Source organism: Sus scrofa, chromosome 4 (assembly GCF_000003025.6).
Source record: "Sus scrofa isolate TJ Tabasco breed Duroc chromosome 4, Sscrofa11.1, whole genome shotgun sequence".
In the NCBI taxonomy this organism is placed as follows: domain Eukaryota; kingdom Metazoa; phylum Chordata; class Mammalia; order Artiodactyla; family Suidae; genus Sus; species Sus scrofa.
In genome coordinates this window covers 118,377,656-118,391,387 of record NC_010446.5, presented here as the reverse complement: position 1 = coordinate 118,391,387, position 13,732 = coordinate 118,377,656, and the positions used below count along the sequence as shown (strand labels likewise).

Genomic DNA, 13,732 nt, shown 5'->3' with positions numbered 1-13,732 from the left:
AAAAACCTTAGTTTTACATATACATGTATAGACACATAAATTTATATTTATATATAAAACAAATTTTATATATGCACACACAAAAATACATACATAGGAAGTTCCTGTTGTGGCTCAGCGGAAACGAATCTGACTAGTATCCATGAAGATGCAGGTCCAATCTCTGGCCTCGCTCAGTGGGTTAAGGACCCGGCATTGCTGTGAGCGGTGGTGTAGGTCACAGACACACCTCGGACCTGGCAATGCTGTGGCTGCGGTGTAGGCCAGCGGCTACAGCTCTGATTCAACCCCTAGCCTGGGAACCTCCATACGCCACAGATGCAGCCTTAAAAACCAAAAAAAAAAAAAAAAAAAAAAAGAAAGAAAGAAAAAAAATACATAGATACATTATGTGTATATGTGAATATATTTACACACACATACAGATATATATGTACACATTTCCCTAGTTTTTCACTTATACTATATATATGCTAAATTTTCTCACTACCCAAAACCTTTGGAAAAAGATATGAGGCCCTGATTTAAGCTCTACATTTTTGGAGCTTCAAATCAGGGTTAAGTATGCTCTTCATTACAAATGGTCACTGAGCCAGGAAATATATAAACATATATATATTTATTATATATAGAGAGAGACAGAGACAGAGACTAGGGGTATGGGGGACGTTAATAGAAAGTTAACCCAGATGATAATTTTATCTTTTTTTTTTTAGGGCCACTCCCACAGCATATAGAAGTTCCCAGGCTGGGGTCGAATCTAGATCTACGCCACAGCCACAGCAACATAGGATCTGAGCCACATCTTGGACTTTCACCACAGCTCATGGCAACACCAGATCCTTAACCCACTAAGCAAGGCCAGGGATCAAACTTGCATCCTCATGGATACTAGTTGGATTCGTTTCCACTGAGCCATGGTGGGAACTCCCCAGATGATAATTTCAAATTAAAATAGGACGATCAAATTCTATTCAACAAATAGTAAATTTGGAGTCTATATTATAGCTAAATGGGAGAGAGAAATAATGAAGGGAAAGTAAAAATATCCCCAAGGAGGATATTTAAAAATCCCTTATAAAGCTTGTATCCAGCACCTACGCTACACCAGGCATTGTTCTGTGTGCCCAGGGTTTCTCCTCCGCAGTACTACTGACATTGTGAACCAGATAAGTCTCCAATGTGGGGGCTGTCCTGTGCATTACAGGATGTTTAGCAGTATCCCCAGCCTCTGCCCACTAGGTGCCAGTAGCACTTCTCACGCTGTGACAACCAAACAAGTCTCCAGTCATAGCCAGATGACGTCATGGAGGAACTCGCCCTCAGCTGAGACCACCTGTACTGGATGTACAAAGACAGCACTTGCCAGCAGTTGTGATTTTTGTTTTACGTTCCTTAAGAATCCTCATTCCTCAGAAACGTAGTACGTCACCCAGTGTGGAGCTTGTGAGACCCCCTCTGGTACTGCTGGGCTGCCGCAACTCCTCCCCTCTGAGTTCTGACCTTGTGCAAGGCAAAGCTGGAGAGAAGCCTTACCCTCAAGGACTGCTCCTGGGTCGCCCAGCACTTCCACTGACATTCCAATCTTTTAGAAAGCTTTTTCCAAACAACAACCAAAAAAAACGTAACATTTATCTCTTGATAACATTTATGCAATCCATAAATAACATACAGAAGTATCAAATCAACATATAAAAATAGAATATCGAAGTGAGAATTTTAAGAAACACTCCGTATCAGTAGGCATCTCCTTGCAGAATTTTGAGATCCTAGGTAATTAGCACCAAGATGCTTCCTTATTATTCTATTGAGCAGAGAGAGTTGGTTATAACTGATAAAGAAGAGAAAGGGTATGTGGGTTGGTTTCTATTTTGTTTTCACAAACACGTCATGATATGTCATTTGACGGCTTCCTCATGTTAATGCCACTTTCACCGAGGACTTGACAACCTTCAAAAACATTTATTAGCAGATACTCTGATGAGGTTAGCAGGCTTTCAACCTCATACTCTTAGCATCTGAGTCTAAAGACAATCATGAGAACTCGATGGCATTACATTACCCATGGCCCTCTCTGCAGCAGAAAACAATTACAAATACCAGTGCGTCTCCTACCTCCCGGAGATGTAATTGCCCAGGCAGACCAAGAGCTCTCTCACTGTGCCCCAGGAACAGAAAGGGGCAGAGACAAGGAAGCGAGCATTTGCTAAGTGCTCGCTCTTTCTTCTGTTCCTTGTGAAGTTCTATGAAGCAGTTAACATTGCCCAGACCTCTAAATGTTTAATTGCTCCAGGATGCAGCCCTTGGAATCCCCTGCATGATCTGGCAGCCGCCACCTCCCTGACTTCATTGTCCACCACTGGCCTCCTTACTCCCTGGACTCTCATTTCAAGTTCTGTGGTTACTCTGCCCCTCTCTGTGAAGCACGTGCTCCGTGACACACCTGTGCGTCTCTGCTCAAGTGACACTTTGTCAGAGAGACTCTCCCTCACACTACGTAAATTAGAGCTCCCTCCCCTGGCACTCTCAGTCTCCTGTTTATAACCCTTATGCTCCTTTTTTTGTTTTTCTTTTTAGGGCCACACCTGTGGCATATGTAAGTTCCCAGGCTAGGAGTCAAATCAGAGCTGCAGCTGCTGGCCACAACCACAGCCACGGCCACGCGGGATCTGAGCAGCATCTGCAACCTACACCACAGCTCATGGCAATGCTGGATCCTTAACCCACTGGGCCCACCAGGGATCAAACCCGTGTCCCACATGGATGCTAGTTCATTACGGCTGTGCCATTTTGCTGCATTTTTTATGGAACTGTTTTTCTTCATAAATAACTGTGTGCGTGAACATACACATTTGTTTATTGAGTATATATAGTTGTATATATGTGTGTTTATACATAAATATGCAATCAGACATATAAGGAGATAGTCCAGGGCTAGATTTGATCCTGGGCCATACCCACACACATTTGCAGGAGTTGGCAAGTGATACCCAATCTAACCCTGGCCCAAGTTTTGTATAACCGTGAGCTAGAAATGGTTTTTATATTATTAAATGGTGTAAAAGGGAAGAAAAAAAGAAAGATGAATATGCAACAGAAACTACATATGCCTACAAAGCCTGAAATATTACTGTCTGGCCCTTTATAGAACAAGGTTGCCAGCCCCTGTGTTCATATACTGTCTACTCGACTGTAAACGCCTTAAGGGCAGGACTTGGTTTGCACACTGTTATATTCTAGCACACAGGATAGTTCCTGGCACAAAGTAGATACTAAATAAGCATTTGTAAATGAATGAGTGAATGAAGACAATGAGCCTTAGTGAGGTCTGGCGACTTGTCTTTGGTCACACAGGAAGTTGACAGATGAACCAGAATTCAAACCCAGGTCTGGCCTACCTAGTTCCACAGCTGGATCCTAAGGTCCCAGAGCTGCATGCAGCAGCGATTTGAACCTTGTTGTTTTCCACCCAAAGGAGCTCCATTAGACTGTCTCTGACACGCTGTCAGGGAAAGGACAGTGCAGAACAGAATTTGGAAGAGAGACATACTGTACTGAAGAAAACCTTGGATAATTAAACCATAATAACATTTTTTCTTATTTTTTATTCAAGTCTAGTTGATTTACAATGCTGTGCTAATGATAACTTTTACATCTGATATATTTAATGTGCTTTCACATACATCACCTCTTCTTGGCTTCACAAAGTTTCTGTGTAAAGTAAGGCAGGTACTATATTCTCATTGCACCTATTACAAAACTGAACTTCAGGGAAATTAAGAGAATCGGCTGTCAAAAGTACTGAGCAGCAGAAACAGAATAATCCAGATCTGTCATTTTTAGTACAGAACTTTCTACTCCATCAACTAACAGATGTCCCCAGAACTCTACTGATGGGCAAATGTGCTACTCCTCATGATACATTAAACTCAGAGGGAGTTTAATAACACAGCATGACACCTCAGTACCTCTAAAAAACCCAAGGTCTACACTGTACCTGGAGTTTTATAAGCAAGAAAACCTCCTCAGCTATAAACAGCCAACTACCAACAGCTAGTGGCAGCAGGAAAGTCAGAACTTTGAAATGAAAGCAGTGAACTCGAGAATGATCTGCTCGACCGTATCATTACTGGCTTTTATTGGTGTGACGATAGTACAGGAATTGTGAGCTGCCAGATGCATGACCATCTTAAGGAAGGAAGTTGAGAAGTTCCCATCGTGGCTTAGTGGTTAACAAATCCGACTGGGAACCATGAGGTTGTAGGTTCGATCCTTGGCCTCGCTTAGTTAAGGATCCAGCGTTGCCGTGAGATGTGGTGTAGTTTGCAGAAGCGGCTTGGATCTGGCATTGCTGTGGCTCTGGTGTCGCCCCCTAGCCTGGGAACCTCCATATGCCGCGAATGCGGCCCTAGAAAAAGACAAAAAAAAAAAAAAAAAAAAAAAAAGAGAGGGAAGTTGAGAAAGCTGACAGTTATCTTAGCTGACACTAACATCCACCCATCTCCTGAACTAGCTGCTATATCTAGGCAGCCATCCTCCAAGGCAGCTGATTTCAGAGCTTAGAGTATTTGGCTGAGAAACTACATGTGTTTCATGGCTGCCAAGGACCAGCTTTACTAACTCTATGAATGCCAGTGGTTGTGTGTTTTTATCTAGAATAGAGGTCACCAGGCCACACCCTGAATTAACTTGAATCTGACAGGCAGCTCTAAGCTGCTCAAGATACCAGCTCCGAATGTTTGCGACGACCCAATTTCACAGGTCTGTTTCTGTCCTCATGAGTTCCCTTACATTTTGTCAGGCCACGTAAGAACTTTTTTCCCCCCAGGAAATGTAGTCTCTATAAACAGTAGCAGCTGAGGCCACTGTACTAGATTTTGCCCATTTTTCAACTCTTTACTCACTTTTAGAAAATTGGGAGATTAAAATGAAGTGTCATTTTCAATGTTAGGATATGCACGGTTTTTAAGTGTTAAATAGTTATGACTTTTAAATCAAGTTTAATAATTATAATGTCTTGCTTGGCTAGAAAAAAAATTATAATTTTTTTCCAAATAATTTATATGGGAACTCGTGTAAGAAAAATTGGCAATCTGCAGGATAATGACAGATGGACTGTTCCTTTTGGTCCAACTTTAAACTTCAGTCTCTTTATGAAAGAAATCTCCCTATTTCACTTGGAAGTAACATTAGTGGTTGCAATGAAGAAAAGTCCGATTGGGATCGAGGCTCAAATATTTTACCCAAAGATTCCCTCTGTCAAAAATGAAAAATGAAAAAAACTTGAATGAAAAACAATTAAGCCAAAGTCAGGTATTAAGCATCTTCGCTGTATTTAATGTGATATTGGGTGTAATGTCACATTCTTAGATGGTATCTGGAATATTATGTGTAATATTCCATGCAAAGCTTGGAAATACAGAAGAGGTTGTGGAGAGCTCTGTATTTGTACTGTCTTGAGCAATAAAAAGTGCGTCTTTTTGTTGTCAGACTTGAGAAAGAGATCCAAGATCTTGAAAAGGCTGAGCTGCAAATCTCAACCAACGAAGAGGCAATTTTAAAGAAACTAAAATCAGTGGAGAGGACAACAGAAGACATAATAAGGGTGAGCATTAGCTTATTTTAAAACTTTGAGTCCTTCACCAAACAATTCACAAAGAGTACATAATTCTTCATAATATATCCACAATTAGAATTTATTTTTAAACTGTATTAATCATGGAGAATTCTTTTTCTTTATAGTCTGTGAAGGTAGAAAAAGAAGAAACATCAGGAGGTATGTTTTTGAGCAGACTGTCATGCCTAACTAAGATATTTTTTGATAAGCCTACTGAAACGTTCCCTTTATTATTAATATATTCTAAATGAATTCTGAATTAATATTAATTTTACAGCGTCAATTGAGGACATCTATGCTAATATCCCTGACCTTCCAAAATCCTACGTACCTTCCAGATTAAGGAAGGAAAGAAATGAAGGAATAGAAGACGATGAGCAAAATAGAAAAGGTATATGAAAAAATTTGTCTTCAATGGTAGGTTCTCAAATTCAGATTTTACAGTGTCACATATTAGCAAATCGCTATGATGTCCTATCCTTCCAGGTTAAGCAATGGTCCATTTTACAAAGTTCCATGAGGTATGGAAGTCACTTGCATAAGTAGGGATAGTGGGGTTGTAATATTTATTCCATGCATTTTATTCTCCAGCAAACTCGGTAAGGATAGGGAAGATAAAGGCCTGAATAATATGAGAGGCTCTTAACGCAAAGCCCTTCTCAAAAATCTCTCTCCCAACATATTCCATGTAGTAGAAACCAGAATAAAATGAAAGGAAATGAATAAAAAGAAAATATTCCCCTTAAGAAGGGTAGGCATTATTTACCCACCATGTGAGAATGATTTGCATGAAACGAATACTTCAAAGCCCCTGGGGAAATGAAGGCTGGTGTGCAGGCAGAGAGGGAAACTTTGAATTATAGAGTGAAAAGAGAAGCTACACGCTATCTGCAGGAAGTGGTTATTCATTCACTCATTCATTCATTCAACACATACTCCCCGTGAACCCCTACTCTATGCCAAGCTCAGTTTTCTCACTAAGAATACAATAGTGAATAAAACAGCAAAAACCTCTGCCCTCACAGAGCTGACATTCTAACGGGGAAAAAAAAAAATAGATTAAAATTCGGTACATAAATAAAATATGTTAAGAGGTGAAAATGCTAAATTGAAGAATAAAGCAGAGAAGGGGGACGGACAAGTGGGGGTGAGGGTGTTGCCATGTTGGTTGAGTAGCCAGGGAAGACCAAGAACCACCCGGACAGAGGAGAGATGAAACGTAAGCTATGTTCAGAGAGGAAGGAGGGGACACAATAAAACAAGCGGTGCCACAGTGTAAATTTGCCCAGGATCCCACTCGCTTTCCTCTGCCAGATAACATCCCAGGATCTTGCCAGGGCCAAGACGCGGATCTCAGCTTCCCCCAAGTCAACCAGTTCTCCCCAATTCAGTTGTTCTAGTACAGCTGACTTTTCTCTATTTTTAGCCCTTCTTCTACCAGAAAACGAAAAGGAACATAAGGCAAAATGAGAAGCATGTGATTCTAGCCTTCTTCCTCACTCTTCAATACCAGTTCTACATTTAAACAACCTCCCTGTTGGGAAAACTTTAGAATGCTCTTCTCTGATTTCAACAGGCTGCTGGTCTGTGCAGCAAAGGGTGTAACATAGTAAAATAACCTGTGCTAGGCCTTTTAACTACAGGAATGCAGAGTAATTCTTCCTAACTTTAAAAAAAAAAAAAAAAAAAAACTCCTTCCTCCCACTGGCCAGTGTCAAAGGGTATAAATCTGTTGTGTTGCATTTATTAATTAGAAAGAGGAGATATTTTGGTTCCCCAGTGACAATCCTTACCAGTTGGAACCATTCGTTTCTCTTTCCCAGCTTCTCTTCTTTAGTCCTTCCCATCTTTCAACAATTCCACACATCTTTACAGAAAAACCCATGTCATGAAAGTGCTTGTCATTATATCATTAATGAATAAAATTGGAAAATTTTAAAAGATATCTCATAAAAGAACATCAAAGGGTATATTTCTTATAAAAATTAACACTGCAAAAAAGCAAGCTAGTTTACAAGAGAAAAAGTTAACTAAATCAAGGATCAAATTGTCTCCCAACAGCTTTGTATGCCATGGAAATCAAAGTTGAAAAAGACTTGAAGACTGGAGAAAGTACAGTCCTGTCTTCAATACCTCTTCCATCAGATGACTTTAAAGGTACAGGGATAAAAGTTTATGATGATGGGCAAAAGTCAGTATACGCAGTGAGCTCTAATCACAGTGCAGCATACAACGGCACCGACGGCCTGGCACCAGTTGAAGTAGAAGATCTTTTAAGACAAGCTTCGGAGAGAAATTCTAAATCCCCGACAGAGTATCATGATCCTGTATATGCCAATCCATTCTGCAGACCTACAACTCCACAGAGAGAGAAGGCAACTCCTGGACCAAACTTTCAAGAAAGGATAAAGATGAAAGCTCGTGGACTGGGTAAGGATATGAATGGATCCATACACACTATGAACAATGGGCTTTCAGAGGAGAGGGGCAGCAGCGTCAATCACATCAGTCCCATTCGGCCCATACCCCACCCCCGATCAATGACTCAACAAGCAGAGGAGAGGCCCCACAGCCCACAAAAGAGGCAGATGACTCCTTGGGAAGAATCAGATGTGACACAGGACAAGTGTGCTCCCTCTGCAAAGTCACAACTGAGTCCTGGAGAAGCACCAGTTGGGAAGTCAGAACGCCAGGGTTCTTCACCAACCTGCCAGGAGGATGAGGAAGACGTCAGATACAATATTGTTCATTCCCTGCCTTCTGACGTGGAGGATACCGAACCTGTGACGATGATTTTCATGGGGTATCAGCGGGCAGACGATAGTGAGGAAGAAAAGAAGCTTCTAACAGGGTATGACGGGATCATCCGTGCTGAGCTGGTTGTGATTGACGACGAGGAGGAGGAGGGTGAAGGAGAAGCTGAGAAACCATCGTACCATCCCATAGCTCCCCACAGCCAGGTTTTCCAGCCTGCCAAACCGACGCCGCTTCCGAGAAAGAGAGCAGAGGTTAACCCCCATGAAAACACAAACCACAAGTCTCCCCACAAAAATTCCATATCCCTGAAAGAACAAGAAGAAAGCTTAGGCAGCCCCATCACCAGTCTCCGCTTGACATTCAGATTGCAGGAGATGGGACTGAGGATCCGTCCTTAACAGGTAACAAGAGTGACAAGGCTTGCCATGCTGTTTAGTCATGTGACAATCTTCTCTTTGTGTTGTTGCCAAACCCTCTTGCTTTCAGCTCTTTTTGACCACCTCACAGACTAATACATGCTAACAGGTTTTTTTTAATTAATGCTGATATGAATTATAATCACCATAAGCAAAGTGATTAAGTCACTTCAAAGATAAAGAAAGTGAAAAAAAAACTTGTTGCCTTATTTGGATATGGCATTGATTGACCTTGGTAACTTGAAATTCACCTTCTGTCATGGTATGGTACCGTATGTCAATGTATTTGAATCCCTAGCATGTTGGATCATTAATATCAGATCTTTTCCCATGAGAATCTGATGCCAGCTCTTTTTCGTGCCTATGATTTAAACTTCCTCCATAGCTTAACAAATTGCCTTAATTTTGCAAGAACAAAGAAGAAACAAATTTTCAGTGTGATATTTTATTACTTTGCATATCTTCTTTCCCTATAATTTTATAATTCTATTAAATTTATTTCCTTATTTTTTCTACATTTTAAAATAGAACATCATTTTATCTTACATCAGCAATGACATTTAACTTCATACAGTCCTCCCTAACTTAGAAACTTTTTTTATTTTCTAAATAGGTGCATTCCATATATTCTCATTCTCTGTAAAATTTTATAGCAATCTTGCTTTTTTAGCATTGAAGAGGAAATAGTTTTTTCTACAAAAGTGATAGCTCATCAATTTTAGACTCCTTGTTGCCATTTGAATATTGTATTCTATTTATCTATAAACAATAATTAAGAATATGATTACATTAATTATAATAGCTGTACTTACCATGGCTAAAGACATGAATCGAATTACCCAGGCATAAGTATTGGACATGTGAAAGGAACAGTAATTTTAAATGTTCTAATGGAAGAATTCTCATTAAAAAGCAATAACTGGAGTTCCCGTCACGGCTCAGAGGTTAGCAACCCGACTAGCATCCATGAGGACGTGGGTTTGATCCCTGGCCTTGCTCAGTGGCTTAAAGATCCAGCACTGCCGTGAGCTGTGGTGTAGGTTGCAGACGCAGCTCAGATCCCGCATTGCTGTGGCTGTGGCACAGGCCGGCGGCTGCAACTCAGATTCAACCCCTAGCCTAGGAACCTCCATATCCCCCAGGTGTGGCCCTAAAAGTCAAAAAGGCCCCCCGATAAAGCAATAACTATTAACTCCCAGCTAATCCAGCAATCAAAGAACTTGATAATTCTGCACTTCTGTGGTGGCACCTGGACAATTCAGGAACGATTCTTCCGTTGCAACTCAGAAACCCAGTTGTAGGTTGCCAAAAAATAAAACACAACAAATGGACCGCTTCCATTTTTTACGTAGTTCATTTCGGCATACCAGCTGTAAATGTAAGTGTTGGGGGGGTCTAGTGGTGAGCACAGCTGCCTCCCAGTTGTAAATGTAATTATCTGAAGAATTTCTAACTTCTTGGTAAGAGTCTACCAGTATGATCGTCCTAAATCAGAGCGGAGTGGGGTGTCCCCAGAGTGCAAACCCGCTGAAACTAAAGCTCCCTTTCTGTTTGAGGATGAACTTTGTTTGCCGATCAAACCTTGCATCCTAAAGTTATTCTCCAACAACAACACGGGAGGCTTAGACAAGAGGGCCTGCAGTTTATGGTCGGGCGCAGTGACCTCACCCAGCATCAGACCCCCATTTTTGGGAGCAGCCAGCTCCTCCCGAACACCCTTATTCCTTCTCCTCTACTCATGTCAACATACCTACCCCAGAGAAAAAGATAGGAAGTGACTAATGTTTCCAGACAACACTAATCATGCCACTGAACTAAAATAATGAAAACAGGAAGACCTTTTTCAGACAAAGTAACAATACAAAGTTTTGTGCTATATCAATCAAAGCATCTTACAAACAGAATGCTCCAAATTCCTTGCCTTCTGTCATGACATTGTTTTACACTCCTGTTTTCCAATTCAGCATACGGATTACAGAGCTGGTATTTTTTAATTAATGAGTGTTAAAAAATAAATATATCACACTGACATATGCCCTCAGGGAACAACCATATAAATAGAATATATAGCCACGGAGGCATTTCAATTTCACAAGTACCAAGTAGGTTGAGCTTCTCCCTCTAACCAGCCCCCTAAAAAAAAAAAAAAAAAATGCATATTGATGCTTGAAAATCCACCATTTTAGTCAATTTCCTCATGTATGCTATAGGTCCCTACTAAATATAAATATTCCTGACAGGTGTAATAGTTAAGAATTTTTAGTCCTTTTTAATGTAAATGTCATCCGAGAGCAGCTTTTAACTTGGAAGCGAGCATGAAGGAGAAAGAAAGCTAGAAAAAAGGTTAGGGTTAGGTCCTAAAGACCAGATTTTTTTTTTTTAGTCAAAACTTTGAACAGGAAATGACAAGAAAATCTAGGCAAAGTTATGTCCATTTGCTAATGCAAATACAACAGAGTGTGTTCTAAGGATCTGGTTCAATACCAGACACGCCTGCCAATGAGAGGCCCCTGTAAGCTTTACTGGGGCTCCGCTAGCATCCCCGCCAGAGAGACAGGTGGTTCCCTTTGTCATCCTCACCAGTCCACTCTGGTACTTCTTCTAGCCTGTTTTCCCCCTTACAGATCAAGTGGCTTTTCAGGATGACATAGGGAACGTCAGCTCGGGGGATTCACAAGCTATCAAAGTCAAACTGCCAACCTGTGGCGACCATCAGGAGCCAGGGGATACTGAGAGGAAGGAGGCAAGCTCTCTCCCACCGAATTAGACCAGCCAAAACAACACGTCTGCGATGCTCTGGGGAGAGGACGTAGAGATCAGAGAAGAGCAGAAAGGAGGCGGTACAAGGAGAACTGACGACTCAGGGGTTTTAGCTGCTACCCCAGGGGCCCTCCATTGCCAAAAGCTCCGTCCCCACACATCTACTCGGAACTCACACCCTCTGCTTACCATAGGTCTAAAGAAGGGAACAGCAGACCCTAGCAATCTGGAAATCTTTTCCCCCCTTAAAACAACGAGACGGTGCATTACTGGACTATCCCACTCCTGAGAACGCAGGCGTCCAGGGTGTACGTTAAGAACTGCATTGAACGTCCACAGCACAATGGGCATGCCTGATTTACGGAAGCTAAACTGAGGGCTATTCTAGGGAGGAGATTTTGTCCCTGCTCTCATTTTCAGTATGGCAAAACAGAGGTCCCAAAATCCAAGGGTAAAAACCATTAAACCTTGCCTTCTGCCTTCAGCGCCCCTCTTGCTGTGGAAGTACTGTCCTCTCCTCAGGTTTCACCAGCCAGCATCTCCCAGCAATCGAGACTGTCCTCCTGGCTACAGAGCAAAAGAAATTCTCTCAGCTGGTCCTAAACTCAAGGGAATATTCTTGATCCTCCCACTAGGTATAACAGTTTCCCTGAAGTTTCCAAGGGAAATAATGCTCTTTGATTTCATTTAGACAAAAACATTTTGTATAAGTACAGTGACAATAAAAATGATCATAGTCTTCTTACAGTATTGGATTCCTACCCTTTCTCGTATTTGTGAAAAAGAGTTTTTCAGATATAGGGTCATTTCATTTGTTAATAGGCAACTAATATACAGCTGTAAAGTGAGAGAACATGACTTCCTTTTTATTTTTAATTAAACAAAATTTTGCAGACAGTTAAGTAGCTGGTTCTTGGGCCATACTACACATGAATGTAATGGTCGGTGCCTTGAAAGCATCTCGCAACTTTTGGAACATGACTGAGGCAGCTATACTCTAAGTCCTAAATATGAAGGGCATGATACCAGAATATCAGACATGTGTTATGAATTTTAAATCTATATTTTTAAAATGGTTTCTACATCCACTATATCATCAGCAGTGAAATATGCTCCAAAAAGATACATCTGCCATTTGAAAATACTTATATCTTTTTATTTATTTATTTTTGTCTTTTTGCCTTTTCTAGGGCTGCTCCCTCAGCATGTAGAGGTTCCCAGGCTAGGGGTCTAATCAGAGCTGTAGCTGCCGGCCTACACCACAGCTCACGGCAATACCGAATCCTTAACCCACTGAGCAAGGCCAGGGATCGAACCCACAACCTCATGGTTCCTAGTCGGATTCGTTAACCACTGAGCCTCAACGGGAACTGTTGAAAATACTTAAATCTTGACAAAGACATTTTATAAATACTCCAACTCCTAACTACTGACTCACATTGTTTCATTATAAAGAAGTTTGCTCTTGGGAGTTCCCATCATGGCTCAGTGATTAACGAACCCGACTAGCATCCATGAGGATGTGGATTTAATCCCTGGCTTTGCTAAGTGTGTTAAGGATCCAGTGTTGCCATGAGCTGTGGTGTAGCTTGCAGACATGGCTCAGATACTGTGTTGCTGTGGCTCTGACGTAGGTCGGCAGCTTCAGCCCCGATTTCACCCCTAGCCTGGGAACTTCCATATGCCTCAGGTGTGGCCCTAAAAGGACAAAAAAGAAAGAAAGAAAGAAAGAAAGAGAGAGAGAGAGGAAGGAAGGAAGGAAGGAAGGAAAGAAGGAAAAAAATTTGTTCTTCCCATTCTGTATCCAAGGATGAAGCCTGTAGAATAACCAAATTTGATGAGTTAAAAGATAACCCAACCATCGTGAATTAGGGTTTTTTTTTCCCCCTTTGGTAGTGCATAGATCAGAAATATGCACAAAACACTGTCATTGACCTGTAGCTCTTTATCTATAGCTAATAGTGATATTATGCACTAATCCTATATTTATTCAATTTATGCTATGTTTACACTATTAATTTTATAGAAATAGGTTCCTTCTGATTCTGAGCCTGCTTCTGCCCTAAGTTAACCAGAGCTTATTATTTCTACTATCTTTTTATGCTACTAAAACAATGCTCACATTGTTGGATAAAACCATCTGAGGTATGTTTCAAACTTTCCTGAAATCTATGAAATGGTC

At 41.1% G+C, this 13,732-nt stretch overlaps 2 protein-coding genes across 2 annotated transcripts in view; one reads left to right on the top strand and one right to left on the bottom strand.

The window, feature by feature from the left end:
• PALMD (palmdelphin) overlaps positions 1–13,732 on the top strand; it is a 50,555-nt gene that overhangs the window by 36,413 nt on the left and 410 nt on the right. The window contains 5 exon segments of the mRNA NM_001038645.2: positions 5,491–5,605; positions 5,743–5,776; positions 5,895–6,008; positions 7,679–8,713; positions 8,716–8,775. Of these exon segments, the coding sequence (NP_001033734.1) occupies positions 5,491–5,605; positions 5,743–5,776; positions 5,895–6,008; positions 7,679–8,713; positions 8,716–8,775 (1,358 nt within the window).
• The window catches only part of FRRS1 (ferric chelate reductase 1), a 114,507-nt gene continuing 108,515 nt past the window's right edge, over positions 7,741–13,732 (bottom strand). The window contains exon 19 of the transcript XR_002343004.1: positions 7,741–12,117. The gene's annotated coding sequence lies outside the window, so the exon portion shown is untranslated. The remainder of the gene's footprint in view (positions 12,118–13,732) is intronic.